Source organism: Tiliqua scincoides, chromosome 2 (assembly GCF_035046505.1).
Source record: "Tiliqua scincoides isolate rTilSci1 chromosome 2, rTilSci1.hap2, whole genome shotgun sequence".
In the NCBI taxonomy this organism is placed as follows: Eukaryota; Metazoa; Chordata; class Lepidosauria; order Squamata; family Scincidae; genus Tiliqua; species Tiliqua scincoides.
In genome coordinates, this window is record NC_089822.1 from 127,301,192 (window position 1) to 127,328,207 (window position 27,016).

Here is a 27,016-nt window from a genome sequence, read left to right on the forward strand (position 1 = left end):
TGAGTTAATCTGGAGTGATTTAGCAATGGCAAAATGACTTCATCAAGAGTACAGTGCTTTTTGCATCTTTTATTGTGAAGGAACTATCGACTGTGTCAGGATCTGGACAAAATGGAACAGCAACCTGAGACAGACAGTTGGTTTATATTTATATGGTTGTTGCTGGTTCTGTGTCTTATGTATCAATCAGTTCTGTCTGTCTGCAGTAGCTTTGCACATTTCACTATAGGAAGGCCTCTGTTTCTGTGGCAAGTATCATCTGAATTCCTTTTTTAGCAAAGCAAAGCGTAACACTCCCCAGTTCTACCTGATAGTCTTCTGCCTGTGAAACCCTCCCCAAAATAAGAACAAATTAAAAATGACCAAAGTAAAAACATTTAATTTTATCAATTTCCTATTTTTTTCATGCGTAGTGTTAGTTGCCTGTGTTGTACATACTCATATACCTGTTTGCAGAAACAATTTTAACTTTGAATTTAATTGTTCTTGTGCAGATACGGAACCTAAATGCCTGATCTGTTTGGTATTCCAAATTATGACTAATAAATGTGATTTATATTGTGAATTCAGTTACTTATAGTTGCTAATTTCAAATATATGGTTGGGTTCGTATGGCTTGCCATGAATGCACCCCTTGGCACATCACCCCTACCAGGTCACCATTCCTTTAGAAGTCTGTCTGAAGGGGACTAACCTAGTTGTTCCGCCTTCTCTCAGGTTGCTGTTGATATTTGGAATTCCTTTCACCCCCTCCCCTAAACCATGGAGGCTATGGCTGTACTTGACACCATTGGGGTGGGAGACCTCGTGCTCCTGGATCCTCTGACAGAAGATACAGTGATGCAGAACCTGGAGAAACGCTTCCAGCACAAGGAAATCTATGTAAGAATGACTTAGGACAGGGGAAATCACTGAGCAGCTGAGAGCTTTTCTACTTTAGGGTGGAAACTGGAGGTTTGGAGTTCTCAGACCCACTTTTCCTGTGATGCTAGAAGTGGAAGCTTGATGAAAATGGGAAAAGATGGATGGAGAGGATGATGGAGAAAGAGAAATGCCTTGTATAGTTGGGAAAGAAATTCAAACTTGGTTAAGCACACATACTACTTATTAACCAGGGACAGTCCCTATTTGCTTGTACCTGTCCCTGTTAAATTACTATCCCGTTTCATTCACATTTCTCCTTCTGAAAGGGACAATTTTCAGTAGGAAGATGGCACAGGGGGAAATGTTCCCTCCACCTGCTCTATTGCCCCAATCGGGATTCTGCCTCCCCCTGCAGCCCCAATCACCCAATTCAAAAAGGCAATTAAAATGACTTCTGCATTGACCTCTGCTGTTATGTGTAACAAACATGGAAGCAAAAGGTCGGAAATGAATTTGGTTGTATAGAAAGAAGCAGCAATACCCTGCACAGCTGCTATCTGGAAACTCAACTGAGTGACCAAACAAGGGAAAACAGGGACAGAAGCATGTACCCCAAACAGGGTCACTCATTTTTCAGCTGGCCTCTGTAGCTGTGCCTTTAGCAATAGTTTGATGTGTAAACATTAGCAGATTTATATCCATGCTGCGGCAAGCACCACCTGCTGATTTCTACAGGTGAAGTTGCAGTTCAAGGCACAAGAGCTGGATAATTTTTCTTGGTCAGTTAGCATCTCAAGGGATGGGGAGGGAGGGAGGAAGCTGGGCCAAGGCAAAGGAAGGTGAGGCAAAGCCAGCAGGAAGGGAACCATGGTCCACACACTCCATTTCATCCTGTCTTTGTGGTCACATTTCCACACACCATTTGATCAGCCTCTTGGTAGTAATAATAATATTCTTGACCTAGACATACATTGGAAACGTGGTGATCTCAGTGAATCCGTATGAGCCACTGCCCATTTACTCAGAAGCGACGGTGGAGGAGTATAAGAACTGTAACTTCTTTGCTGTGAAACCCCACATGTAAGTGAGATCCTGTAGGAGTGTGAAAACTCAATGAATGGACAGTTTTAGGGAAAGAGCATCTGCTTTGCATGTAGATTGTCCCAGGTTCAGTCCCTGGCATTTCTAGGTAGAGCATGGAAAGACACCTTGCCTGAAACCCCGAAGAGTTGCTGCTAGCCAGTGCAGACAATGCTGAACTAGGTAGACAAAGCATCTGACTCGGTATAAAGCAGATGCACATGTTTAGATGGGTTGCTGGAGGTGCTGCTGGAAATCCAGCCGATCCTCCTAATAGATCTCCACTCCCCCCTCCCCCCACAGCTTTGCCATTGCTGATGACGCCTACCGTTCACTGAGAGACCAGGACAAAGATCAGTGTGTTCTTATCACTGGTGAAAGTGGAGCTGGAAAAACAGGTGAGACTTTGCGGTGGGGTGGGGGTGGGGGACATTGTGCAGCAGGAGAACAGGGATGTGTCTATGAACAGTTACTTGTCAGAGGAAAAGATGAAGGGGGGCAATCAAGGGAAGCCAAAAGAGCTGGGAGGAGAGACAGGGTTTCTAGAGGGAAAATATGTTCTACAACAGGGTGTTCCACCTTTTGGCAGCTGGGGGGTTGCATTACCCTTGTGTGATCCCTGGCTGGCTGACCTGGAAGTATTTAGTGGTGATGTGATGATGTCACCACCAATTACTTCCACATTCTGAGCCTGCTGAAGTCATGTGGCAGGCTCAGGACACAAGCACGGAGGCAGCAGTGGTGCAGTGGGGCTTTTCTATCTCCTTGCCACACCATTCTGGCTTCTCCAAAGGAGAAGCTGCAACAGCACGACAGGGAACTGAAAAGCCACCAGCATGCCCTGCCCCATTGGAACTAACAAATGTAAAGGCACTGTGGAGCACCTTAGCACTTATCTAAGCGGGGCAAGGCATGCTGGGAGAGGGTGTTCTCATGAGGCTGGCCTGTTGGGGGGAATGGGGGGATTGCATGCCATCCTGAGGGCTGCCGTAACAGGCCTCATGGTCTGCATGTGGTCTGCAGGCCAGGACCTATGAGAGGAATTTTGTCAGAGGGTACGAAGTTTCTTCTGCACCTCTTCCCAAAGGGGAAGGGGGACAATGGGGGCAGGCAGAACGGGGGGCAAAATAGAGCAGAGGAGGGTGCTGACAGCCACAATGGTCTTTGGAGCTCAGGTCTACTAGGCTTCTTGATGCAGAGCCCAGGACTACCGGACCATGCGGCATTAGCAGCTATATAAAGTGATACAGAAAAGCAAACACACTCCCAAGTCTCTCTAAAATTTTTGAAATATAGAAAATTGATTGTAGAAAATTAGCATCATTGTATTGAGGCTCACACTAGAATGGATCAAAATGAACTTCTGCAGCAGCTGTAGCCCCACAGCCGGGTCTCTCAGCTTCTATACACTCCTTCATGGTTATGGTATCCACAAGCCAAAGAGCTACTGTAGCAGGCCAGTTTCCTCCCAGATTTGACACTGTGTTAAGGAGGGTCATGGGTGCTTTCCTGGGCCTGGTGTGTATGGCTTGCAGCAGCAGTTAGCACTACATGCACGTGGTGGTGCCCCAGCATTATGCGCTGGCAGCGAATTCAGGTGAGACAGGAAAATGTCAGGTCCCAGGAACTTTCTGAGCCTCCTCCTTTAGCTCCTGGGCCCCCTTTCTGACCCTGGGCCCGGGTACAAATTACCCCCTTTACCCCCTCTCCTAGGCCCTGCTACAGGCCATGTGTTGAGCTGTTCTAGAACCTAACTGGCACACAGTTTGTGGCATGTTTTATAGTTGTCAACTTTAAATGATCAGAGGTGAACTGGCAAATTCATGACGTAGGATTGCAGAAGCAGTGGTGAGGTAAAAGGATTAAAATGGGATGGTGGTGGATGTACTTGAGAGCCAGCATGCCGATGAGGAATCCCATTTTCAAATCCCCGTTTGGCCATGAAGCTAACTGGGTGACCTTGGGCCAGAAAGTTTCAGAATGGATAGTATTCATTTTTGAGCCCCATTCTTTGTTAACTAGTCTGATACTGCTTCTCTGACGCAACTATCTGCAGGACATGAGATTTCCCTGTTTTTTTCATCCACACCACCTGATACAAATGGCTTGTTCCCAGTCCCTGATATCTCACATAAACCATTACAACATCTAACATACATGTTACATTACATTACATATCTCACATAAAAACCATAAACAATTTTATATGCACCCCTGAGCAAAAGCATGTGTCCACGGAGAGCAGCAAAAACAAAGTAGGAGGTGCTTCCAGCCACACTTCAGTTCCAATGCAGACTCCAGTCACTGTTCCCCACACTTTTTCTCCACCAGAGGCCAGCAAGCAAGTGATGTCCTACGTGGCAGCCGTATGCGGGAAAGGGGAGCAGGTGAATCGAGTCAAGGAACAACTGCTACAGTCCAACCCTGTATTGGAAGGTATGTTCCTGCTGCCTCTTTTCTAGGTAATGGGACAAGGATAGAGGTGCAGGACAGAACCAATGGCAAATTTAACGTAATATGTATATTGGCTCCCGAAGAACTCCCATGCTACCCTAAGCATTCCGTCAGATCCTGGCCATGTGGTTTTTAGCTCCATGGCAAATTTTGGCCCTCATAGGTCACTCCATCTTTTTTTCTGTTTTAAACCTTAGCTTTCCTCATGCTCTCAACTTGCATTTGCAGGGCCGGTTCATCCTTGAGGCCAGCTGATGCAAGTTGCATCAGCAGCAGATTGCGAGAGGTCCAAGGGGGCAGTGGATTTGGGGTGTTTTTCTGCAGTCACTGCCCCCCTCCAACCTGCCACCAGTGCAAGCCACCATGATCTGCATCCTCCTTGCTTGAAGTAGATCATTTCCCTCCTTACTGTGCTCCTCATGTTATTATAATTTGAAAAATTTATACCCTGTCTTTCCCATGCTGAAGCAAATGCCCAACGTAGCTTACGAAGTTCCACAATACATGTACAATATGCATCAACAATAAATGAAATAATTAAACACATAGACATGCAAACACACAGTAGAGCCATGGGTGTGGGTTGGTCCAGAAAGAAGCAGCCAAGCCACAGCACTATTAAATCATGCTATCTCTAGTTTTACAGAAGTTAAGGACTGAATCCCCTCTGGTTCTTTCTAATTTGAGCACAGATCCATAGTGAAAAAAGCTGAATAGGAACAAGTATGTGGAAGCTCTCCTAAATTATCCATGTGCATCTGGGAAATCCTGGGCTGTGAAGCTGAAAGCTTGAGTTGTCATAATCCCTTGATCGTTAAACTGCAGAGATACCTGTTTGTCCCCCAATGGTTGCTACCTGTTCTTTCCACAACCTAGCCCTGTGATGTCAAGCTGAGTTGGTTGGAACATTCCTGGAGAACTGTCCAACTCCTTACCTGTCTTCTTTCTCTTTCCACCTTGTAGCCTTTGGGAATGCCAAAACCATCCGCAATGACAACTCTTCGCGATTTGTAAGTAATTTTCAATGAGGAATGTTGGCATAGCTTGTATTACAGGAACATGTTTTGGGAGTCAAATGTGTGTTATTATTATGTCAGGGACATAACAGAACAGCCTGTTCTGTTCTGTGGGTTTGGATTGCCCAGGAAAAAGGGGCATGCTCACCTGGAAACCCCCTTTAGGGTGGAGGCAAATGGGCTGGCAAACTGCAAGGGTGAGGGAGCTGACGTGAACCATTCACTTGCTAGGCGAGGGGTTTTCTGCCCCAAATGTAGGGAGAGCTCGATCCCTCCTCTCTCTGGTTGAAAACCAAGTTGAGATGCTTGTAATCTCTGAAGGATGTTAGACGTACCCCAAATTGGTTTTCCTTCTGACTCTCCTTTTCTTCTTAGGGCAAATACATGGATATTGAGTTTGACTTCAAGGGTGATCCATTAGGTGGTGTCATCAGCAATTGTGAGTATGAACTTCCATAGCTGCCAAGCAAAGGGGCCTCCTTCAGTCGTCCTTTCCTCCTGCATAGAGCTTACAGATTTCAAAAGGGTGGAGGGGCTGCATGGATGTGGCAGAAGGGAGAAATGTTTGACATCTTTGTCTTCTATTCAAATTTGTGCCTTTTTGTTTTTCAGTCACAGATTACCTTGCTCAGCCCTTAGATATCTTAAAGCTAATCTGGTTCCCTTCACAGAGGATCATCCAGTATCCTGGATACATCAAAAGGGACATTGTGTCCATGGGCCCAGCACTGAAAACAAAAACTGACTCTCTCTCTCCATGATAAAGGCACTCTACATTCTCAGAAACACTTTGTCCAAGTTGTCAGAATTTTGGAAATCAAATGTTAGCAACCCTACACTGGCAATGCAGATAATGCCAAAGGGGCATTCTCCAGCTGCCTTGTGCTCTTCCAACCTTTGCCTCTCTGTTTCCTTCATCCCACATTGACTGTCAGACCTACTTGAGAAATCCCGGGTGGTGCATCATGTCAAGGGAGAGAGGAACTTCCACATCTTCTACCAACTGCTGTCTGGAGGTTCTGACCAGCTGCTCAGTACGTTCACACTGCTGCTGCTGCTTCTGTGGGGTCAGGCCTTGTGCCACAGGGCGGGAGGGGGGGGGAGGAAGTATCTCTTTGAACTGAGGAAAATGTGTAAGGATTCATCCACATGGTTTAACAGACTGTGTGGGAAGTTTGGGAAGTTTGTTATTGGGGGATTTCAAGGCAGCCTAGTGAGGTATGAAGCATAGTGGGCAGAACTGGATAATGGGGATTAAAATGGATTGGGAACTCATCAAGGATTGAGCCAGAAGCTAGCTAAAAGTATGCATTTTACAGCCCAGTCTTATCCTTATTTCATGATCTGCTGCCTTAAGCCCAGTTACGATGGTGTGTAAGGCATGCTGCTGTCAGGCTCTCTGGAGCCGCCAGCTCAAATGGCCAGAGGCTCTGTATGTTTGCCAATGGCTCACCCAGGATGTACTGGAATGATAGTGGCAGTGAGTTGGGTCACACATGGTTTGAGGTAGGATTGGGACAGTTCAGGGGAGTAACCTGGGGCGGTTCAAGAGGTGGATCTCAGCAGCAAGAGCAGCATGCTGCTATTCCCCTTTCCTGGCCCAGATCTGCCTCCTGATTGTCCTCAGCCTTACACCAGCAAAAGAGCTGGCATGGGTCTGAGGAGACCCAGTGGCAACCAGGCAGCCTACCAGAAGGAAAGTAAAAAATATTTTTACTTACCTTTCCTATCTAGTTGCCTCTTCCACCATAGCATGCGGCACACTTTCTCTTGGCAGCACTACATACTATGGACATGGGGGATAGGATTGGGCTGCCCATTTATCTAGTGCAGGGGTCTCCAAACCCTGGCCCTGGGGCCAGATGCAACCCATGGCCAGCCTCTATCCGGCCCGCAGCCAGCCTCTTGTCTCCTGAAAGCCTCTGGCCCACTTGGCCGAACATGATTGGAGCTGTGCTCTGGTTGCGTCTGGAGGGTGTTCTAAGGGCCAGAGAGGTTGAATGAATGAGCCCATTCATTCATTTATTCACTCATCTAAGTTCCATCTCTAATTTATTGATATAAATTTTATATTTAAATTTTTTTCTGGCCCTCTACACCTCGTCAGATATATGATGCGGCCCTCTGGCCAAAATGTTTGGAGACCCCTGATCTAGTGCCTTTTGAAAAACCTTTACCTGAAGAGATTAACAGTAAATAACTAATAAAAGCAGTAATGTATTAATATTAAAGTATACAATATCATAAAGGAAGAAACCAAACACCTAATTTTACCAAAGCAGAAGTATTACAATGAATAAAAGAATTAACTGAAATAACTTAAAAAGAGAGAAAAAGACAGCCATTGCCTCTTGCCTCAAAACCTGTAATGGGCACATGGAGGTGGGGCATAGCAGGCTAAAAGCGGGAACAGGAGTGGGGATTTTGGCTGGTGGCAGTTGGGACCTGAGTCTGTCCTGAGGCCAGAAAATGACTACTCTTGATGTAAAGAAGTAGCTATGAAGACAGGGTGAGCTCAAGAGGCTGTGTCAATGCTTCCTCTTTTTCAACAGAACAGCTGAGGCTGGAGCGAGATTGCGGCCTTTATGGCTACCTCAACAGAGAGGCGCCAAGCCTGCAAGGTGTGGATGATGCAGCCAACTTCAGAACTGTTCAGGTATGGCTGCCTCTATTATGGTGGGGCTGGAAAAGGAATTGCACTGACTTGTGAGGGTCAAATTATGCAGTGGTGGCTGGTCAAGTTTGACATTGGTGGGATAATGTCAAATGGTGTTCATAAATAGCATACATGACTGCATCAGTTGTCATGGTTCATTTGTACAGCACACATGTACAGTTTTCTTATGTGTATGTACATTTTTGGGTAACTACTGTATGCCAAACAAAATACTTCACTGATGCTTCCCCCTGTAGTGTTTTACAAAAGCATTCATCTGTCATTCTAGCAAATGACAATTACTTCTTGCATCATCACACTAATTATATTATGATAAAAAAGGTGAACAAGAAGTGTGTTTCTTTGTGTGGTGTTTCATATATTTCCAAATATGGACTCTATTTATTGCAACTTTTCCTCATGCTCAAAGCTCATTATGAACCCTGTATAAAAAGTAGTCTTCATGTCAAGGGCTCCAGGACCTCAGTGCAGAATAGGGCAGGCAGCTCTGAAATTCTTCCTGGAAAAGTCCCTCCCCACTCCCCAAACATTTTTTACACAATACCAAACTATTAAGATCTCCAGAATTGCGTCCAATCATCTCTTGGAGATTAATGCTGATTCCTGGAGATGTTCAAGCCTCTCCTGGAGGGATTTTACCTTAAATCCCAAGACTCTCAAATGTGTCTGGGTGCGACAGACTTTGCTTGGATCAGGAGGGAGGTGAGTTGGGCGTTCTCATGTTTAATGGCCTTCCCTGATACTGTCTACCTGAAGGACGCCATGCGAGCCATCGGCTTCTCTCCATCCGAGATTACAGCAGTGCTGGAGGTGACCGCTGTTGTCCTGAAACTAGGCAATCTGCAGCTGGGGGAGCAAATTCAGGGCAGCGGAACCCAATCTTGTGAAATCCAGAATGACCAAGGTCAGCCGGGCTGTGCCATCTTCAGGGTGGGGGGAGCTTAGCCTTTGTCTGATTGTATGAAGTTATGTATATACTAATGTGTAGCCACTGTGTCAGTCCATGATTTGGATCAGGCCGTAGCACAGCAGTAAGAGGGTTAGCCCTTTACCTCTGCACCGTTTTCCAGCCTAAAACAGTGCAGTGCCATTTGCTACAATGGTATCTGAGCGTTTACATAGGTGGGGGAGGATTTTCAGTGGGAAAATGCCACAAGAGTAAAAGGTTATGCGCTCTGTGCCATGGTCCTTATCAGAATCACAGCTCCACGCAGTTACTAGACATGAGTAAATGCAAGCCCCTAATACGTTTCATGTTGCATGTACAGTAATTTGTCTCTGTTTTAAATGACCTTTTAATTTAGACAAACTTTCCATGGTTAGTGTTTGTGTTAGCTCTTGTAGCTTTGACTGGCCGCTTTGTTTGATGTATTGTGTAACTGTCCCCCTTCCCCACCAAAAAAAATTCTTTCCAATTTTGGCTGTCCTTGAATTAGTTCTTTGAGCTTCCGTCCACCAAGCACTGTCATTGGGGGAAAATGAGGCTTGTTCACTACTACCAAATAGTGCTTGGTAGTTTATGGACCTGAGCATGTAAAATTATTTATCAATTGTATGAGCCTTTCTGTCTTAGTTGATGATACTTTGACATGGAAACAATTTCAGGGAGAGGAACTGACAGGAATTCTACCATCTTGGTCCCAATTTTATTTTTGCAGTGGTGCGTGAGATCTGTCAGCTGATCCAACTGCAAGAGGCTGCACTGGAACAGGCTTTGTGCTCTCGTACAGTGGAGGCCCATCAGGAGAAGGTGGTGACATGCTTAAGCGTTTCACAAGTGAGTGTGCATGCGCACAATTTCTAGTATTTTGCTGCTTCCCACACAGAAATGTTGGCTTACCTCACGTGCATTTCAGTCAACTCTTCCTTCAGAGAGATGCAAGCCTCTTCTCAAAACCTTTGCTCATGTTAGTTCAGCCATTCTGTTCTGTGGTGAGCCAGTCATAATGATACATTGTGCCACAAAAGACTGCTTTTGGCACACTAGTGCAAACACTTAGCATTGGCACAAACCCAGTTTCTCAAGTATAAAACTTGGGCTGCAAAGATACAGTCATGTGAAGTTAGACTGGCAGCTACAAAAAGCAGAGGCTTTTTGGTGGTGTACTTGGTTTATGGAATTTCCTCCGCTCAAATAACTCTGGGAATTGTAGTTCTTTAAACAGTTGATTATTATTAAAATTCTCAGCAAACCTACAGTCCCCAAGGTTACATGAAGGAAAAAGTGATGACTCTAAAACTGGTTTCAGACTCATTTAGATAGGAAAGGTAGACAACACTCCAGGGAAGATTTGTAATCCAGAAGAACCCCTAATAGATCTCTGGGGCTGAGCCGTCCCCCAAAGCAGTGAATTCTGACTCAGGGTATTTGCTTTTCAGAGCTGATTGTATTTCAATAACTAACCACCTCTTCCTTGGTTCCTAGGGTTACTATGCACGAGATGCCCTGGCAAAAAACATTTATAGCCGACTCTTTAACTGGCTTGTTAACAGGATCAATGAGAGTATTAAAGTAAGCACGCATGCTGGATATTCGTCTTATTAACAAAAATGGTTGGCAACCTTCAGTCTCGAAAGACTATGGTATAAGCCTACAGCACCCAGTATTCCCAGGCGGTCTCCCATCCAAGTACTAACCAGGCCTGACCCTGCTTAGCTTCTGAGATCAGACAAGATTGGGCATGTGCAGGGTAACAGTTGCTGTCAGTGTTCTACAAATCCTCTCTTAAACTGCATTTGCTTGGGAAAAAGACAAATAGGATCAGATTCTCCTGAAGAAGTTTTTTTAGGAAAGGGGTATGCTTGTTTCTGTCACTTAATATTAAGGTATATGTGAGAGGTTACTTCCCTTTTCTCTTTTCTAGAAACAGCATATTTATTTATTTTTCACCCTTTTATACCACACTCCAATGAGCTCAGGATGGTGTACATAGTTCCTCCCCTCCATTTGTCCTCACGACAATTCTGTGAGGCAGGTGAGGTGAAGAGAGTATCTGGCCCAAGGTCACCTAGGAAGCTTCATGACTGAGCAGGGATTTGAACCACTACAGCATCCTGGCTCTAGATGCTGTTGGGAGCCCATTCCCTGTGGGTTTGAGCCAGCATCCGGTATTCAGAGGTATGTGTCCTCTGAAGCTCAATTTAGCCATCACAGCTAATAACCACTGGGTGGACCTATTCTTCAGGACTGTGTTTAATCTTTTTTTAAAGCCAGGGCTGGCTCATCCATGAGGCTGACTGTGCCAGTTGCCTCAGGTAGCAAGTTTGCAGGAGATGCCCAATGCTTATCTCCACCCACTTCTGCTGCTCCTGCTTCTTCCACTTCCTGAATTCTAAAAAGAAAAGAACACAGCAGAAGAGGAAGTGTCAGGGAGAGCAGTGGCCTAGAGGGGTAACTGCCTTCTCTAGCAGGATGACCAGATGTTGTAACCACAGAAGAGGGCCAGGCACCCCAAAATGTAGAACATCCAAGAAAAACGTTGGACTTGACAAAATAAAAGCTAAAAACACTTGTGTATTGATTTCATGTGGTTAACTTAAACACAATATTACTTATCATTACATTTAAAACTATATTACTTGTAATTTATTACATAGAATTAATGAATGAGAAGAAGGCTCTGCACTGCCTGCTCACAGGGAAAAGGAGAACTTGTGTTCTTTTCCAGGACACAAGGCTAAAAAAGAGGACATGTTCTGGAAAAAGAGGGCATCTGACCACTCTGTCCCCTAGTGGAGGGAAGGAAGGGAAGACACGTCAGCTGGTGCTTTGGAAATGCAGTGTCTCAGGGGCTAGTAGGTCTGAGGCCAGCCGTGTTTAAAGCTCTCTCACTCAATCCTTCACTAGAAATACAAGTATGGTTCCTTCTCCAAGCTCCTCCCTTGGCTCCTTTAACCAGAAGCTAAATGTTTGAGAGAGTAATGGATGCATCTTGTGGCTTGCATAGATCCTTGTAAATGCATGCACATTAATACCAAAGCACCAGGGAGTGCATCACCTGCCCATTCACACATGGCAGCTGCTGAGATATATTTTATTGATAACTATTGGAGGACAATGATGTTATCCAAATATATCGTTAGCCAAAAGAACCAATAATGTTTGGGATCTAAAAATCAGCGGGAGAGGCAATGGCACAGTAAACCAATGTGGCATATTGCCTTTGGTGTAGCTAGGGGTGTGTGGACCGCACCAGGTGATGTAATCAGTGTAGGGGTTGACACTACTACTAGCCAAAATTGTGAAATCTTGGTATTTTCAAATGATACCATTATTTTATATTTCATTCAATGTGGAATTTTATGCAGAATGCAATGAAACAACCTGTGCAAATATCTGTATTCTATCAAAAGTTATGGCCAAGTGACGAGAAAAGGAAAACACAACTGCCTTATGTAACAAAAAGTGGATTCCTTTAACTCAAAACTGACCAATGAGACTGATTGGTCCAAGCAACAATGAGGTGTTGGTATGCGTTAGCTCTCATTTCCATGCATCAGCACTAATACTAGACCTCTTAGGGCCCAATCCTATCCAATTTTCCAGTGCCAGTGCTGCTGTGCCAATGGGGTATGCAGTGCTTCCTGTGATGGGGAGGCAATCACAGAGGCCTCCTCAAGGTATGGAAAACTTGTTCCCTTATCTCTGGGCTGCACTGAGGTTGTACAGGTGCTGGAAAGTTGGATAGGATTGGGCCCTTATTCGGTTATGTGAGTGCCATCAAGTTTGGCCACTGGCTTTTTGTTGGTTAATGATTTGTTGGGTGACTTGTACAGTTATATATTTAAATAAATAAACAAAAAAATTAATGGGGGTTACCCAACCCTAGTGATGCCACTGCATTTAGGTTGTGTGTATGATATTGTGATTTATTTTGTATGGTCTGGTATGGGAGGAGGTCCATCATGAGGGTGACACAAAGAGCTCTTGCATTAGATGACACTAACCGTCTGCATATTGAAAATGGAGGAGAGCCTTCAGCAGTTTGTAATAGTGTGGCTTGAGCAGCTGTCCTTAATGAGACAATCAGATTGCTAAAACATCATCTGTTTGCATCTGTGAAATGTTAGAGGGTGTATGAGAATCCACATGTCCTGCTTTGAGGGAAGGGTGGAATTCAAATATAAATATTGCCACTAGGGGTGGTGTTTTAATCTGTATTTGTGATTGGGAAAGCCGAAACAAGGTGATTGAGCAAGGGGTTTAGATGGCCTACAAGACCCTCTCCAACACTATTTTTCTGTGTGATAGTTTTTTCAGTTAAATGATTACCAGCCCAATCCTAACTAAGCTTTATGGCAGTGGAACAGATATTCCACTGTTGTGAAATGGTCACACAGTGGCTCGCTGCCAACGACCATTTCAGACTTGCTTCTGCAAACAGCAGTGGTGGTGTCGGCTTCCTGCTGCAGCCAGATACCCACAGGAGCGCAAGTAAGCCGGTGGGAGGAATGGGGTTGGCAGGAGGTGGAATGGGGGAGGGTGGGGTGGATCCTGGCAGGACTGGCATGTACCAGGATCCTTTCCCCATTCCCTTTCCTCTTCCCTCTCAACTTACTCTTTTTGGTTCTGCATCAGTAAAACAGCGGATCCAGATCCGAGGAGTCCCATTGGGATAGTGGAGGCTTGTTCCATGGTAAAGAAACATTAGTTCCCTTACCTCAAGGAGGCCTCTGGGAGGAGGTCTCTGGGACCTCCCAGAATTCAGTGCTCACTGTGGGCCCAATCCTATTCAAATTTCCAGCACCGGTGCAACCGCAATGCATCCCTGAGGTGAGGGAACAAATGTTCCCATACCTTGAGGAGGCCTCTATGACTGCCTCCCCACCACAGGATGCACTGCATGCCCCACTGGTACAGCTACACTGGCACTGGAAAATTGGATAAGATTGGGCCCTCTGTTGGCACAGCTGCATTGGTAGGGGTGTTTAGTTAGGTTTGAACTATATATGTTGATTAGGCAGTGTGAAAACCTTAGAGAAACTGTGACCACTGAAATGGATTGTCATTGTCTCTGTTTTCTTAGGTGAAAACCACTGAACAGAAGAAAGTGATGGGTGTTCTGGATATTTATGGCTTTGAGATTTTTCAGGTGAATATTCTTGAAAGTCTCTTCTTAATCTATTTTCGCCTGGTCCACAAGTGTACACATTTGGTCCCTGTTGTGTATATTTAATGTTTGGCGGAAATGGCTTAAAGCAGAGGTCTGGTAAAGGTATTGGGAAGTTGTACAGTGTGTGTGTGTGTGTGTGTGTGTGTGTGTGTGTGTGTGTGAGAGAGAGAGAGAGAGAGAGAGAGAGAGAGAGAGATGCAAGAGCTTCAATAAGAACTAAGTTTATGTTGTGAGGAATGAACAGGGTTTGGTGTAGGGGGATGTTGGCAGGGTTCTGTATGTGCGGTGTGCGGTGGGAGCCAAATATTGTGCCAGCCTTGGCCTGGTTCGGTGTAGTTTCCTGTTTTGCTTTTACTTTGTCCCTTTTCTTTATAGGACAACAGTTTTGAGCAGTTTATTATCAACTACTGTAATGAGAAACTGCAGCAGATCTTCATTCTGCTGACACTGAAGGAGGAGCAAGAAGAGTACATTCGGGAGGTAGACAATATTTCTGCAGTCTGGCCTGGTTCATAGCCGTCAGATACTCTGTGCAAAAATGTGCAGGTGCAGGTGTTGAAATCTTCAAAAATTCAGGTGTTAATAACCTCCAGGATGTCTCTCCCCCAAGCCATTAAAGCTTTGTCATAAGTATTTTTTTTTTTGGGGGGGGGGGAGAGGTGATAGTATAAACATAGGACAATATGCACACAAGTACCTTGTACTGTGCGCACCCTTATACAAGATCCAGAAAGGAAGTTACAAACTTGGTTTGAGCAATGGTAGTTACTTCTTCAGAAATATAATTTCTTCCTCAAAACTGACTGTTTACATGGAAGCAAGAAAGAAGATTCTTCCCTTTTTTAAGAGTTTCTCCATAAAGAATAATAATTCTAAGGCAGCCCAAGATGCTTTCCCAAACCTCAGTGCTTGCATGCCAAGGAAAATAGCAGCTACCAACGCCACCTGGCTTCCCTCCGTTAACCAGGCCACATTCCTGATGTTATGGTCTTTTTGATGACTTTTTGGAGCTACCCACCTTCTGGTTTGACTCTCTAGTTTACAGATTTTGTTCTGCCTTCCAGACTAACTGCTATAGCAGAGGTTGGCAACCTACGGCCCATGGGTGGGATCCAGCTCGCCTCCTGATATAAGCTGTCCTGTAGCTCCCAAAAGAAATAGCATCACTGCCACTTCATTGTCACCAGCCCCACATTTGCAGCTGTGGAAGCAGGGAGGGGGCTGGAAAAGCTTCTGCCATTTCAGGGCTGTGTAGTCTCAGACTGCAAGCTCAGCAGTGACCTCTGGACTCACCAAGCTGTGGTGCGACTCTTGCTGCCAAGAAGCATGGAGAGATCTGCAGTGAAGGCCTGCTATCCACTCACAGACATGGACCCCTATGCGGGGAAAGGTTGCCAACTCCTGTGCTACAGCATGAAATTTCCTAATGACTCTAGAGCCAGACAGCCTTCCTCCCCCCCCCCCCCCGCACCAGTGGTTGGCTCGGTTTGGTTCCTCTCTTTCACTTTTACACTGATGTGCTTAGTTGTTGGTCAGGCAGCCTGAGCAGAGAATGTGTTTCAAGGTGAAATGGGGTGAACCATAGTGAGTCTTCCCTTCCACTGCTGACATTATTATGTCTCTCATAGGGCATTGCCTGGACTCCTGTGGACTTCTTTGACAATACGATCATCTGTAACTTGATAGAGGATGTAAGTTGTTTTCAAAATTATGGCAGGCAGAGTGGAGATAGGGTGTGATTTCAATGCAGATGCTATCCTTTTTGCAACCATTGTTTTCTTTCAGTGCTTGTGGGGGGTTAGAAGTTAGTCATGCGTGGGTGGGCCAGTGTGTTGCAGCAGTAAGGCTTAAGCCTTTGCTCTGTGCTCCTTGGTGGAGAGGTTGGATACCAATGTCAGACATACATTTATGCTCAACAAACACATCCCATCCCATCTCACCATAGCCATGCTGTTCCCCCAGATTTCTTCACCAGTGTAAGGGAATCTCTTCTTGGAAAGGGAAACCGGATGGTGTGAGAAAGGTGGTCCTCAAACTATGCGTCACAAGAGAACTCTTAGTATGCCATGAGAAAAAGGTTCAACAAGCATAAGCAGTTAAAAGCTCCTGTGAGCCCAACCAAAGTACCCACCCATGGAGTAGACCGTCCATTGCATCTCTACCTGATTCACTGTCCTGGGCTTGCCTTTTTCCATTTGGTCTCCTCTAGGAAGGGAGTTCTGTCAAGCTTCTGCAGGCTGGCCTTTCTCCACAAAGCATGAAGGTATAAGGCTTAAAGGACAGACGTCATGCTTCCTGCACCTTTTTTTCAGAACTAAAACACTCTCATAAGAACAGCCCCACTGGATCAGGCCATAGGCCCATCTAGTCCAGCTTCCTGTATCTCACAGCGGCCCACTAAATGCCCCAGGGAGCACACCAGATAACAAGAGACCTCATCCTGGTGCCCTCCCTTGCATCTGGCATTCTGACATAGCCCATTTCTAAAATCATTTCTCTCCCCTTTTCCCCTCCCTATTGTACACAAGAGAAATGGGCAGTGCAATCCTAACTTGCGCTGGAACAAGCAGGCCAGTGGGCCTGTGCTGTATCCAGCGCAAGTTTGGGGCCGACTGGCTCAGCCAGGGGCAACTTTTCCCCTTAGCCTGAGAGCCTCAGCAGCCCTAATGGGGCTACCTGAATCTGTGCGACCTGACAAGGCAGTGCAGATCCAATCAGAACAGAACAACTAGGAGCCACTCCGCGTTTCCCAGGAATGGAGACTAGGATCTGGCATCACTGTTGGGTTCTGGCCCCACACTCCCTCGCATGGACCCACCCATCGCCCATTCTCCCCCCTCCCCAAAACACCTCCTCCCTGCCTTCTGCCACCCCAGACCCCTGCACCGGCCAAGCTCGACCAACAGGGCTTACTACCATGGAGGCGCAAACGTGCTTTACAGCATGTTTGCGACCCTCCCAGGCAAGCACAAGGGCCTTGCACCGGCCCCGGGCACAGTTAGGATCTGTCCTTTTCCTAACACATTCCACAGTCTCTTTCCTATCACATTCCACACCTGGTATTCCCTGCCTCCTTTACTTCAGTGCAAGTTTCCTCTTGTACAAGTACAAGTACAGTGCAAGTACAAGTTTCCTCTTTCGACATAGACCTGCCCTTCATTCTTCACTCACTCCTCAAGTTTTTTTTGGTGCCAAGCTCTCTCTGGAAGGGATCTGTTTTCTTGGGGGGTGGAGGGGAGAGGGATAGGGAGGTGGATATGGCAAATGTGTTCTATTTGCCTTCCATGTATTACCTCTTTACAACAACATTGTAAGGTAGGCCAGTATTATTATTTCCATATTACAGATGAATGGGCTTATAAAGTGTGACTTGTCTACAGTCAATCCGCACGTTCATTGGTGTGAGGAATTGAAAGTGGTGCATTCCTAGCTCATACCTAATTTCTTTCTCTCTTTCTTTCTTTGGGGGCTTCTTTTTCTCACTTGTAGAAGCATGCAACTGCTCTCATCTTTGCTTCTTCCACACTAGCAGCTAGGACAGTTGTCCAATTCGTCTAAGCTGAACCCTGGTCAGGGCAGAGCATCATGGGAAGAAACTATGCTATAGGGCAGGGGTCTCCAAACTTTTTGGCCAGAGGGCCACATCAAATATCTGGCATGGTGTGGAGGGCCAGAAAAAAAAATTTAAATATAAAATTTAATTAAATAAATTAGAGATGGAACTTAGATGAGTGAATGAATGGGCTCATTCATTCAACCTCTCTGGCCCTCAGAACACCCTCCAGACACAATCAGAGCACAGTTCTGGTCATGTTCAATTGGGTGGGCCAGAGGTTTTCAGGGGACAAGAGGTTGGCCGCTGGCCAGAAAGAGGCTTGCTGCAGGTCGCATCTGGCCCCCGGCCCGGGGTTTGGAGACCCCTGCTATAGGGTAATATAAGTAATTATTTGCACAGGGCAAAGGTGGGATCCTGGCCATGCTGGATGAGGAGTGCCTCCGCCCAGGGGAGGTGAATGAAACCACATTCCTGGACAAACTTAATCATGTGTTTGAAAAGCACAAACATTACGAGAGCAGGGTAACCCAGAATGCCAAGTACATAATGGATGCCAGCTTGTCTGCCAACTGCTTTCGTATTCACCACTATGCTGGCAAGGTGAGTCCTGCTCAGCTGTTGGTAAGCAGGAGGGGCTATGACCATCGTTCAGGGGTAGCACACCTCCTTTGCATGCAGAAGGTCCCAGGTTCCATCATAGGCATCTCCAGATAAGGCCAGGAAATTCAGCTCTCTGAAAACCTGGGGACCTGCTGTCAGTCAGTGCAGGGACTACTTACCTAGATGAATGGGCAGCGTGTGCCCCCACTCCCCTGAATTCCCTACTCATTGTTGACTGTACCCATGCACCACCATCCCATGAATAAAAGGGAGTGTGAGTGAGCAGGCAAATGAACAGACATGCCCCTGTCCTCCCTTCCCTTTGCTTACCAAGATCCAGGCATGCAGCCTTCCTGCTCTGCACTGCTTCTGCTTGAAATGAACAGTAGCAGGGGACATTAAGTAAAGGGGAGCAGGGGCTCCAAATGTACCTGCCTATTTGGCAGATAGGCAAGAGTTGGCAATTTGGAGCCTCAGCAGCATTTCCTCCTCCCCTTCTTCCAGCTGCACTGGAAGGTGAAGGGGGAGGGAAGCTCCATAAGCACCAAATAGGCAGAGAGAAGTGATTTGGAGCTGCAGAACTGTGACCCTGCACATGCCTGATCTTGTCTGATCTTGGAAGCTAAGCAGGGTCAGGCCTGGTTAGTACTTGGATGGGAGACCGCTTGGGAATACTAGGTGCTGTAGGCTTATACCATAGGCTTTCGAGACTGAAGGTTGCCAACCACCAGTGTTCCCCCCCTCCCCCGGGGTGGGGGCTGCTGCTGCTTATGTGATCCTCTCCTGACTTGTTCCCAATGAGTTGAAAAAGCATTGGAGCGCCTTTAGAAGAGAGAGACTGATGAGGGAGGTGGAGAGATGCGCTGAAAGTCTGTTTGCTGCCCCTCCAAGCATGCCACAACACACAACCACTTCAAGCCACTAACATGTGCAGGCTAGCCCTGCCTAGAAGGACCACTAGAAGGATGCCAAACCTCTTGCAGTCAGGTGGAGGGTTATTATCTGAGTGAGAACTAGGCTTAAATGAGCCCAGTAGGTCTGCTGGTGGGCTTCCATCTCCTGAGAAAAAGGAGATTGGGTAGTCCTGGGGGAAACTTGAACCTCTGCAGTGAATCTCAGCAAAGCAGAGCCTTTCACTCCTTGGCAACAAGGAAGGGACTGGGGTGTGTGTATCAGGGAACATTGGTCCCACCCCAAGATCTGCCCCTCTCTCATCACATCAGTGATGAAGGCTCTGTGCTTGCCAATGGGTGTGCCTGAAATCTGCCTAGCCACTGACTTCCTTCACACCAGGTGACCTACAATGTGGCAGGATTCATAGAGAAGAACAACGACCTGCTGTTTAGGGACTTGTCGCAAGCCATGTGGAAGGCCAAGCATGAGCTGCTGCACTCCCTCTTCCCTGAAGGGGACCCCCAGAAAGCCTCACTTAAGCGCCCGCCTACTGCAGGTTCCCAGTTCAAAACCTCTGTGACCACCCTCATGAAGAACCTCTACTCCAAGAACCCAAACTACATCAGGTAATTTGTATATGTTATTTATTACATTTATGTTACATTTGCGGAGGCACGGTGGCTGAGTGGTTAAAGACACTGGACTGTCGGCTGGAAGGTCGGCAGCCCAGGAGTTCAAGACCCTGGTGCTGTGGAACAGGATGAGCTCCTGTTACTTGCCTCTGCCAACCTAGCAGTTTGAAAGCGTAATGCGTAAATGCAAGTAGATAAATAAGTACCACTTCAGTGGGAAGGTGCACTTTGGCATCTAGTCATACTGGCCACATGACCATGGAAGATGTCTTTGGATGACGCTGGCTCCCTTGGCTTGGAGACGGAGATGAGCACTGCCCCCTAGAGTCGGAGACAACTGTGCAAGGGAAACCTTTACCCTATTTTAATGTTTACATTTACGTGTATAGTATTTATTTATGTTATTTATTTTAATGCTATTTGCTTTATTTTTTACATTTACATTTATGTTATTTATCACATTTTTCTCTTTTCTTTCTTCCATAATGGAACCTAGGGGTACGTGGGGGTTCAGAGGCAGACTCCCATCCAGGTGTGGAGCTGACCCAGATCTGTTTAACTTCAGCAAAGTGTATCTGTGTGGAAGCTGAGTGTGTATCTGTGTGGGATCTGGGGAAAGATCTGGGCAGTTTTTGGGTCTGGCCAATGTACTCATAGATAGGGACCTGAACAGGAGGCAGGTAACTGGTTGACACAGTAAAAACCGTTATTTTCTTCCTTTTGCTGCCAGGTGCATCAAGCCCAATGACACCAAAAAACCTGCAGTATTCACAGATGCTGTGGTTCGAGCACAGGTGCGCTACCTTGGCCTGCTGGAGAATGTGCGAGTTCGGAGGGCAGGCTATGCCTATCGTCAGGTCTATGAGCCGTGCCTGGACCGTTACAAGATGCTTTGCAAGGAGACCTGGCCACAGTGGAAGGGAAGCCCCAGGTAGGACTGCTTTGTTTAGGGCAGGCGTCTCCAAACTTTTGGCCAGAGGGCCACACCAGGGCCCTTGGTACTGTTAAATGTTAATGTTGTTAGAATGATTAAGGCTATGATTAATGGGACTTGCAGTAAGTCTCATTAAACTCAATGGGGCTTACTTCTGAGCAGACGTATATAGGATTGTACTTCTAAAGTATTAACTGTAATTTAAATATATTCAACAACTTGCATTTAGGTGCCTGCCCTTAGTGCATTCAGCCCTCCCCCATCACATATATTCTGGCTATAAGCTTTTCCATAAGATTCAGCGGCCAGCTGGGAAATTTGGTCTGTGGTGGTGAACCACAGTGTTGCCTGCTTTTGGGCATGCTGGAAGCCATCGTCGGTAGTATTCCTCCAAATCAATGTTGAGTCAGCCCAGCACTGAGTACATTGTGATTTTCGACTACATAAAATTTCTCATCTTTTCCCTGTCATTCTGTTCTTGGTACAGGGATGGTGTCCAAGCCCTCTTGAGCAGTCTGTCCATTGACCCCAAGGAGCTGGCATATGGACTCACCAAGATCTTCATCCGCACACCAAGCACGGTGAACCGCTCATGCTACAGAGGTTGTGGGGAACAAGGAGAGAAGGATGTGGTTACCAGCTCTCCCATAGTGAAGTGCAGGAAAGGCTATTACTTAATAGGGCTAACTGCGCTGATTATTCTGCACTTGGGTTTTCAGGTTGAAACTAGCAATTTCAGTGGGACATGTTTCTTCTAAAAAATACTGTGCAGATACAGGTGGAACTTCCATATTTGTGGATTATGCATCTGTGGATCTGGCTCAATGTGGGTCCCCTGGGCCCACGTTGGGCCAGATTTGGCCCAACCTGAGCCCTCCAAAGGTGACTGGAGCTGTGCTCTGGTTGCCTTCAGAGGGCTTTCTGAAGTCCGCAGAGCTGCATGAATCCGCCTGTGGCCTCGGAGGGCTTCAGAATGGCCATTTCAGGCCATAAAACATCTTTTAAAATCTCGAGTATATCTCTATTAGCTGTAGAATCATCAAAGGCAGCGTGAGTGCTTATGAGGGTGAACTTCCATTGTGATTGGATCTGACCTCAACTTGCTGGTTTTCAAACCATACAGCTTTTTTATCTGGAGGACCAACGCCAGCAGCGGATAGGAGAGCTGGCTGCCCTCATCCAAGCAACCTTCCGGGCATGGAAATGCCGTAAGCACTATCAGCAGATGCGCAAGAGCCAGATTGTCATCTCTGCCCGGTTCCGGGGCCATGTGGTAAGATGTGGACCAACGTGCATTGTATTCTAGATCAGGGGTGCCCAAACCCAGGCCCTGGGGCCACTTGTGGCCCTTGAGGCCTCTCAATGCAGCCCTCAGGGAGCCCCCAGTCTCCAATGAGCCTCTGGCCCTCCGGAGATTTGTTGGAGCCCACACTGGCCAGACGCAATTGCTCTCAACGTGAGGGCAACTGTTTGACTCTCGCGTGAGCTGTTGGATGAGGACTCCCTCCACTGCCTGTTGTTTCATGTCTGTGATGCAGTAGTGGCAGCAAAGGAAAGGCCAGCCTTGCTTTGTGCAAGGCCTTTTATAGGCCTTGAGCTCTTGCAAAAGCTTCATTCATTCATATAAGTTCATCTTTAATATATTCATTTATGTAAACTTATGTAAATTTATTCAAATTTTAAATGTAAATAAATTCTTTTTTTCCCCCGGCCCCTGACACAGTGTCAGAGAGACGATGTGGCCCTCCTGCCAAAAACTTTAGACACCCCTGTTCTAGATACTTGGAGATCTTTCCTCTTGTAGGCTGCATTGGTTTCGACAATTTGCAACACTGCGGGGGTCATACAATATGGCATCTCTGCCTAGCATGCACTTGGAGGACTAAAGGTAGACTTACCTGAAAAGATCAAACCAGATGAGATTTTTGTGACTGACTTGTGTGTTTCATTGTTCTTTTTCTAAGCAGCAGCAAGAACAGGGGGCACCCATCCATGAGACTGCAGTTTGGGGGGAGGGGTGCTTTAACCCTTTGCCTTCACTGCAGGGAGGTTCTTTTCCAAGGTAAATAGCAACCATGGAGCAGATCTGGATCAGAGTTGTAATAGGAACAAAGAATTATAGCTCCCAGTCAGCACTCCCAGTTTGCAAGGGACCTGTTCTTGTTGCTGTTTAGAGATAGGAAAAAAAGGCAGTATACACAAGTGAAAGGCATGCAGCAAATAGCTAATCTGGCCGTAAATTGTGCTTCATTGGTTTATGCATCTGTTATGGTTTACCACCTTGTTTGTTGTATTTAAGACACATCTACACCACAGACTTAAACAGGTTTAATAATTTATCCTTCTCCCCAGGGAATACTGAGAAATGTAGTTCTGGACTGGGGAATCTCATTGTCTCTAACAGAGTTCTCAACACCCCTACCAAAATATAATTTCCAAGGTTCTTTAGGAATAGCTACAACAGTTAAGCTGGCTTCAAATTGCTAGAAGTTTTGTACTGTAGGTAATTCCTACGAGGTAACTTACCTCTAGTAACATGCACTTTTTAATTGGCTAGAGACAATTCCTTGCAGGTAGATGTCCCTGAAGGGAAACTGCACAATGCACTTAGCATGACATGAAGACGGAACTTACACTGGGATAAAACCAATTTACATGCTGCAAAAATGTAGTGTGTGCCCACAAGGCCTCCAACTGCTGTTTATAGTAATCAAATCACCCTCTGTTTGTCTATGGTCAGTTTCTTAACTCAAAGAAACATTTTATTTTGCAGCAAAAGAAGAAATATGTGAAGATAAAAATGTCGGTTCTACTTATCCAGGCCTATGTCCGAGGCTGGAAGGTGAGTGGTGGTGCCACAGATATGAGTGCAGCCAGGGCTGGGACCAAAAATGGGTGACTTGAGGGAGTGTTGGAGAAGGGCGGACGAGCAGGCCTTAGCTGGTTCACCCATACTTTGGTTCTGCCTCCAATAATGGCCAGCAAAAGAGACAATGTAAGTTAAAACACTTCCACTGACATAAATGGAGACCCCTAAGCCACTGCACCCCCTCTTTTCCCACTTTACCTACATAGCCCAGGTGAAGGATCATGGTTCAACTCGATTATGAGGTATTACACCAACAATGATGGGCCACCAGTGCAATAAGACTGTATGATTGTACAATTCTCCTCCTTGTGAGTGGACTGTTGGGGAGTTCTGTCCTTTTCCCCTCCCTTGAGAGCTGTTTTCTGTCTGTTTGCTTCTGTATGCATGCGCCTCTGGGTTAGTTCAGATAATTGTGTAACGCAATGGGACCATATGATTGCACCACCTGCCTCTTTGTGATAGGACCCAGGGGAGTTCTGCCCTGTTCCCCACCCCCCACCCCGTCTGCTCTCTGCATGTTTGCTCCTGTATGCATGCACCTCTGAATTCATGTCATTCAGATGACTATGAAACAACCCTCTCCCATTGAAGGGTTCTGCTTGCTGCTTCCTTGAAAAGACTCAGTGGCAGACCTCCCATTCACTCTAAAAAAGGGAAAATGGCAGGAAATCTGCCTTCCCCCCCCAGCAGCTCGCCATCCACTTGCTCTGCAACCTCTCCCCAGGCTCCCCCTCATAATAGCACCTTATTGGTTCCCTGCTATATCATAATAACACCTAACTGGCTCTTGGAACAATCAGTCTCATTGACCAGTTTTGAGTTAAGAAAATCTAGTTTTTGTTACATAATGCAGTTATGTTCTTATTTTCTGGTTATTTGGCTATAACTTTTGATATAAACAAGATATTTTATTTCATCACATTCTGCATTAAATTACCTTTCCAATGATATGTAACATGATGGTATTATTCGTACATACCAAGATTTTCACAATTTTGGCCACTAGTGTCAAGCTCAGGTTGTTGCTCCCCTAAAGTTTGTTGCCCAGTATAATTGCTACCCCCTGCACGCCCTTTGCTATGCCACTGATCTGAAGACATCAAGTTACCTTATCCTGAGTCAAGCTGTTGGTTCAAGTAACTAGTGCAGGTCAGTCTACAATTGGAATTGGAAGTGGCTGTCCAGGGTTTCAGGGAGGTCTTTCTCAGTCCTGTATTGGGGTGCGAAGATTTCACACCTTCAGCATGCTAAGGAGTTGCTCAATCCCTGAAGCTACAACCCTGCTTTTTCATTCACTGTTATGAAAATGGCCTCACAAATAAAAAAAATTGCAGGCATGCCCTTAGTGTAATGATTAAAACTGGTCTCTGCAGTTTGATCATCTTAAAGCTTTATCAGTGTTGACTCCAGGTTGCTGACAGATCTGAGGCAAAGCCTTGCACTGCATCTCCCCATGGTGTCCTTGGATGGTATGTTGGCTGCTATCACTACTGCTGGTATTGTGGATTCAGGGGTTTGCCTAGCCAGGTGGACTCTTTCTTGGGAATAAGACCTCAGTCAATGCCTGGCCTGGCCAGCCCTTGATGCCAGCCCTGCTTTAGTTGATCAGTTTACTGATTTAAACTGGTAAAAGCTTATTGGCCTAGCAAAAGACACAGCTCTGTGAAAGCAGCAAATACACCCACTGTGATTGTTTTCTGCCTGTGTTTCCTTTTCTCTGGGCTTCAGTGCATTTCTTATCGATCCCTTCCCTTCCTCCACAGTCTCGTAGGGTCCTGCGTGAACTGAAGGAGCAGAAACGGCGCACTCAGGCTGCAACCACTATTTCTGCCCACTGGAAGGGTTATCGGGTAACGCATGCACTTTGAAAACATTACTCTCTGGTGGGCACATTGGCCCATCATTAGTACCACTGGTGGCCCCACTGGCCTGCTTTCCACACTGCAGTAGCCATCCACAAGGGGTGTGGTGGTTTCACTTTTGTTAAGCAGGTGCTTGCTCCATTCACCTCTTGATTCATATCCCTTTCATCTGAGAATGACCTTGTAAAAAAGCTTTATATGCAGTTTGAAGAACATTAGGAATACTAAGAGTTGTCATTGTACAAAGGCATATCCCTGAAACATCCAAAGTTTGTCTCCCTCCTTCATTATACCTTCAGCAGAGTGATGAGACTGTGCAGGAGAGGAAGCTTTAAAGAGGAATTTTATTTGCATTGGAAGACTCATTTTTCATTCCCCCCCCCCCCTGCTTGTCTGTCCCTTGGATTTAAGTTGTATGTGATTATTTATTTCCCTGTCACAGCACTGCCACTGTACAAAACAATGCAGTATGCCTGTCTTGTCCTGCCCTCTTCCCATACTGCCTCAATATGGACTTACCCTTCTCTTCTCCAGAGTCCAGCTATGCTTGTAAGGGGGATGGGGGAATAGAAGAGACTTCCAGGTTAATTGGAAAGGGTTTCCAAAATGAAAAACAGTTTGCACTACATATTCATTCTGTGTTTACACCATTTCTGTGAGGGCTTCCCTTGAAGAATTCTAGGTATTGTCAATTGGAAGTTTTCTATTTGAGATTCTAGCCTTCCCCAAGATGAAACTTGGGAAACTACACTTCCCAAGATGCCCTGGGAATTGGAAATAACTTCTAAAGTCACTTTAAATATATGGTACATGAATTAATCCAAGGAGAAGTCTGGAAGCATCCAGTTGCCTTCAGGCTATTTGACTGTCATCTAATCCTAGCCCCCAGAGGGACAGATATCAGAACCTATTTTATTTTTTCATTTTTGTGGTGATCACACCAAAGATTTCACTAGTGGCATTTCAAAGCTCTGCAGTTTTGGTCTGTGCTGCCAGGCTCCATAGTTGGGTTTGCAGCAGGCCATGAAAGGGTGACCCTTAATCTACTCCATTTTCCAAAGTGTGTTTATGTTGTGAAAAAAGCAACTTACAGAAATGTGAGTCATGCAGGCCTTTCAGAGTGCCATAACTCAGTAATAGAGCTCATGTTGAAGTGGGCTGTAGTCCATGAAAGCTTACACTATTGTAAATCTGTTTGTCCTTTTGAAGCTACAAGACACTGTGCTGTTTCCAGGGGGTGTCCCCAAGAGGGAACAGGGTGCACATCAGCACCAGGACTTCTCCTACAGCAGGGCAATGATGTCATCAGCAGATGCTATCTTTGAGACTTTTTCCAAAGAATTTTAGCAGAGAGGTGTCAGGCTCAGCAGGTTGCAAACTGGGAAATTTGCCTAGGGATTTAAGCAACTGCCTGTGCTTTCCTCAGATGTACATAGATTGTAATTAGGGGAGGGGGTACGGAGGA

The 27,016-nt window shown here is 46.0% G+C and overlaps 1 protein-coding gene across 1 annotated transcript in view; it reads left to right on the plus strand.

Annotated features, from left to right (window-relative positions):
* The window catches only part of LOC136639835 (unconventional myosin-Ia-like), a 47,761-nt gene that overhangs the window by 12,503 nt on the left and 8,242 nt on the right, over positions 1-27,016 (plus strand). Inside the window, exons 2-22 of the mRNA XM_066614406.1 lie at positions 718-882; positions 1,829-1,944; positions 2,248-2,342; positions 4,276-4,380; positions 5,362-5,408; positions 5,790-5,853; positions 6,350-6,448; positions 7,967-8,070; positions 8,848-8,995; positions 9,750-9,868; positions 10,517-10,603; positions 14,118-14,183; positions 14,580-14,684; positions 15,833-15,895; positions 18,160-18,360; positions 19,654-19,880; positions 20,617-20,817; positions 21,308-21,401; positions 21,944-22,093; positions 23,594-23,662; positions 25,453-25,539. Coding sequence (XP_066470503.1) covers positions 763-882; positions 1,829-1,944; positions 2,248-2,342; positions 4,276-4,380; positions 5,362-5,408; positions 5,790-5,853; positions 6,350-6,448; positions 7,967-8,070; positions 8,848-8,995; positions 9,750-9,868; positions 10,517-10,603; positions 14,118-14,183; positions 14,580-14,684; positions 15,833-15,895; positions 18,160-18,360; positions 19,654-19,880; positions 20,617-20,817; positions 21,308-21,401; positions 21,944-22,093; positions 23,594-23,662; positions 25,453-25,539 — 2,367 coding nt within the window. The 5' untranslated portion in view covers positions 718-762. The remainder of the gene's footprint in view (positions 1-717; positions 883-1,828; positions 1,945-2,247; positions 2,343-4,275; positions 4,381-5,361; positions 5,409-5,789; positions 5,854-6,349; positions 6,449-7,966; positions 8,071-8,847; positions 8,996-9,749; positions 9,869-10,516; positions 10,604-14,117; positions 14,184-14,579; positions 14,685-15,832; positions 15,896-18,159; positions 18,361-19,653; positions 19,881-20,616; positions 20,818-21,307; positions 21,402-21,943; positions 22,094-23,593; positions 23,663-25,452; positions 25,540-27,016) is intronic.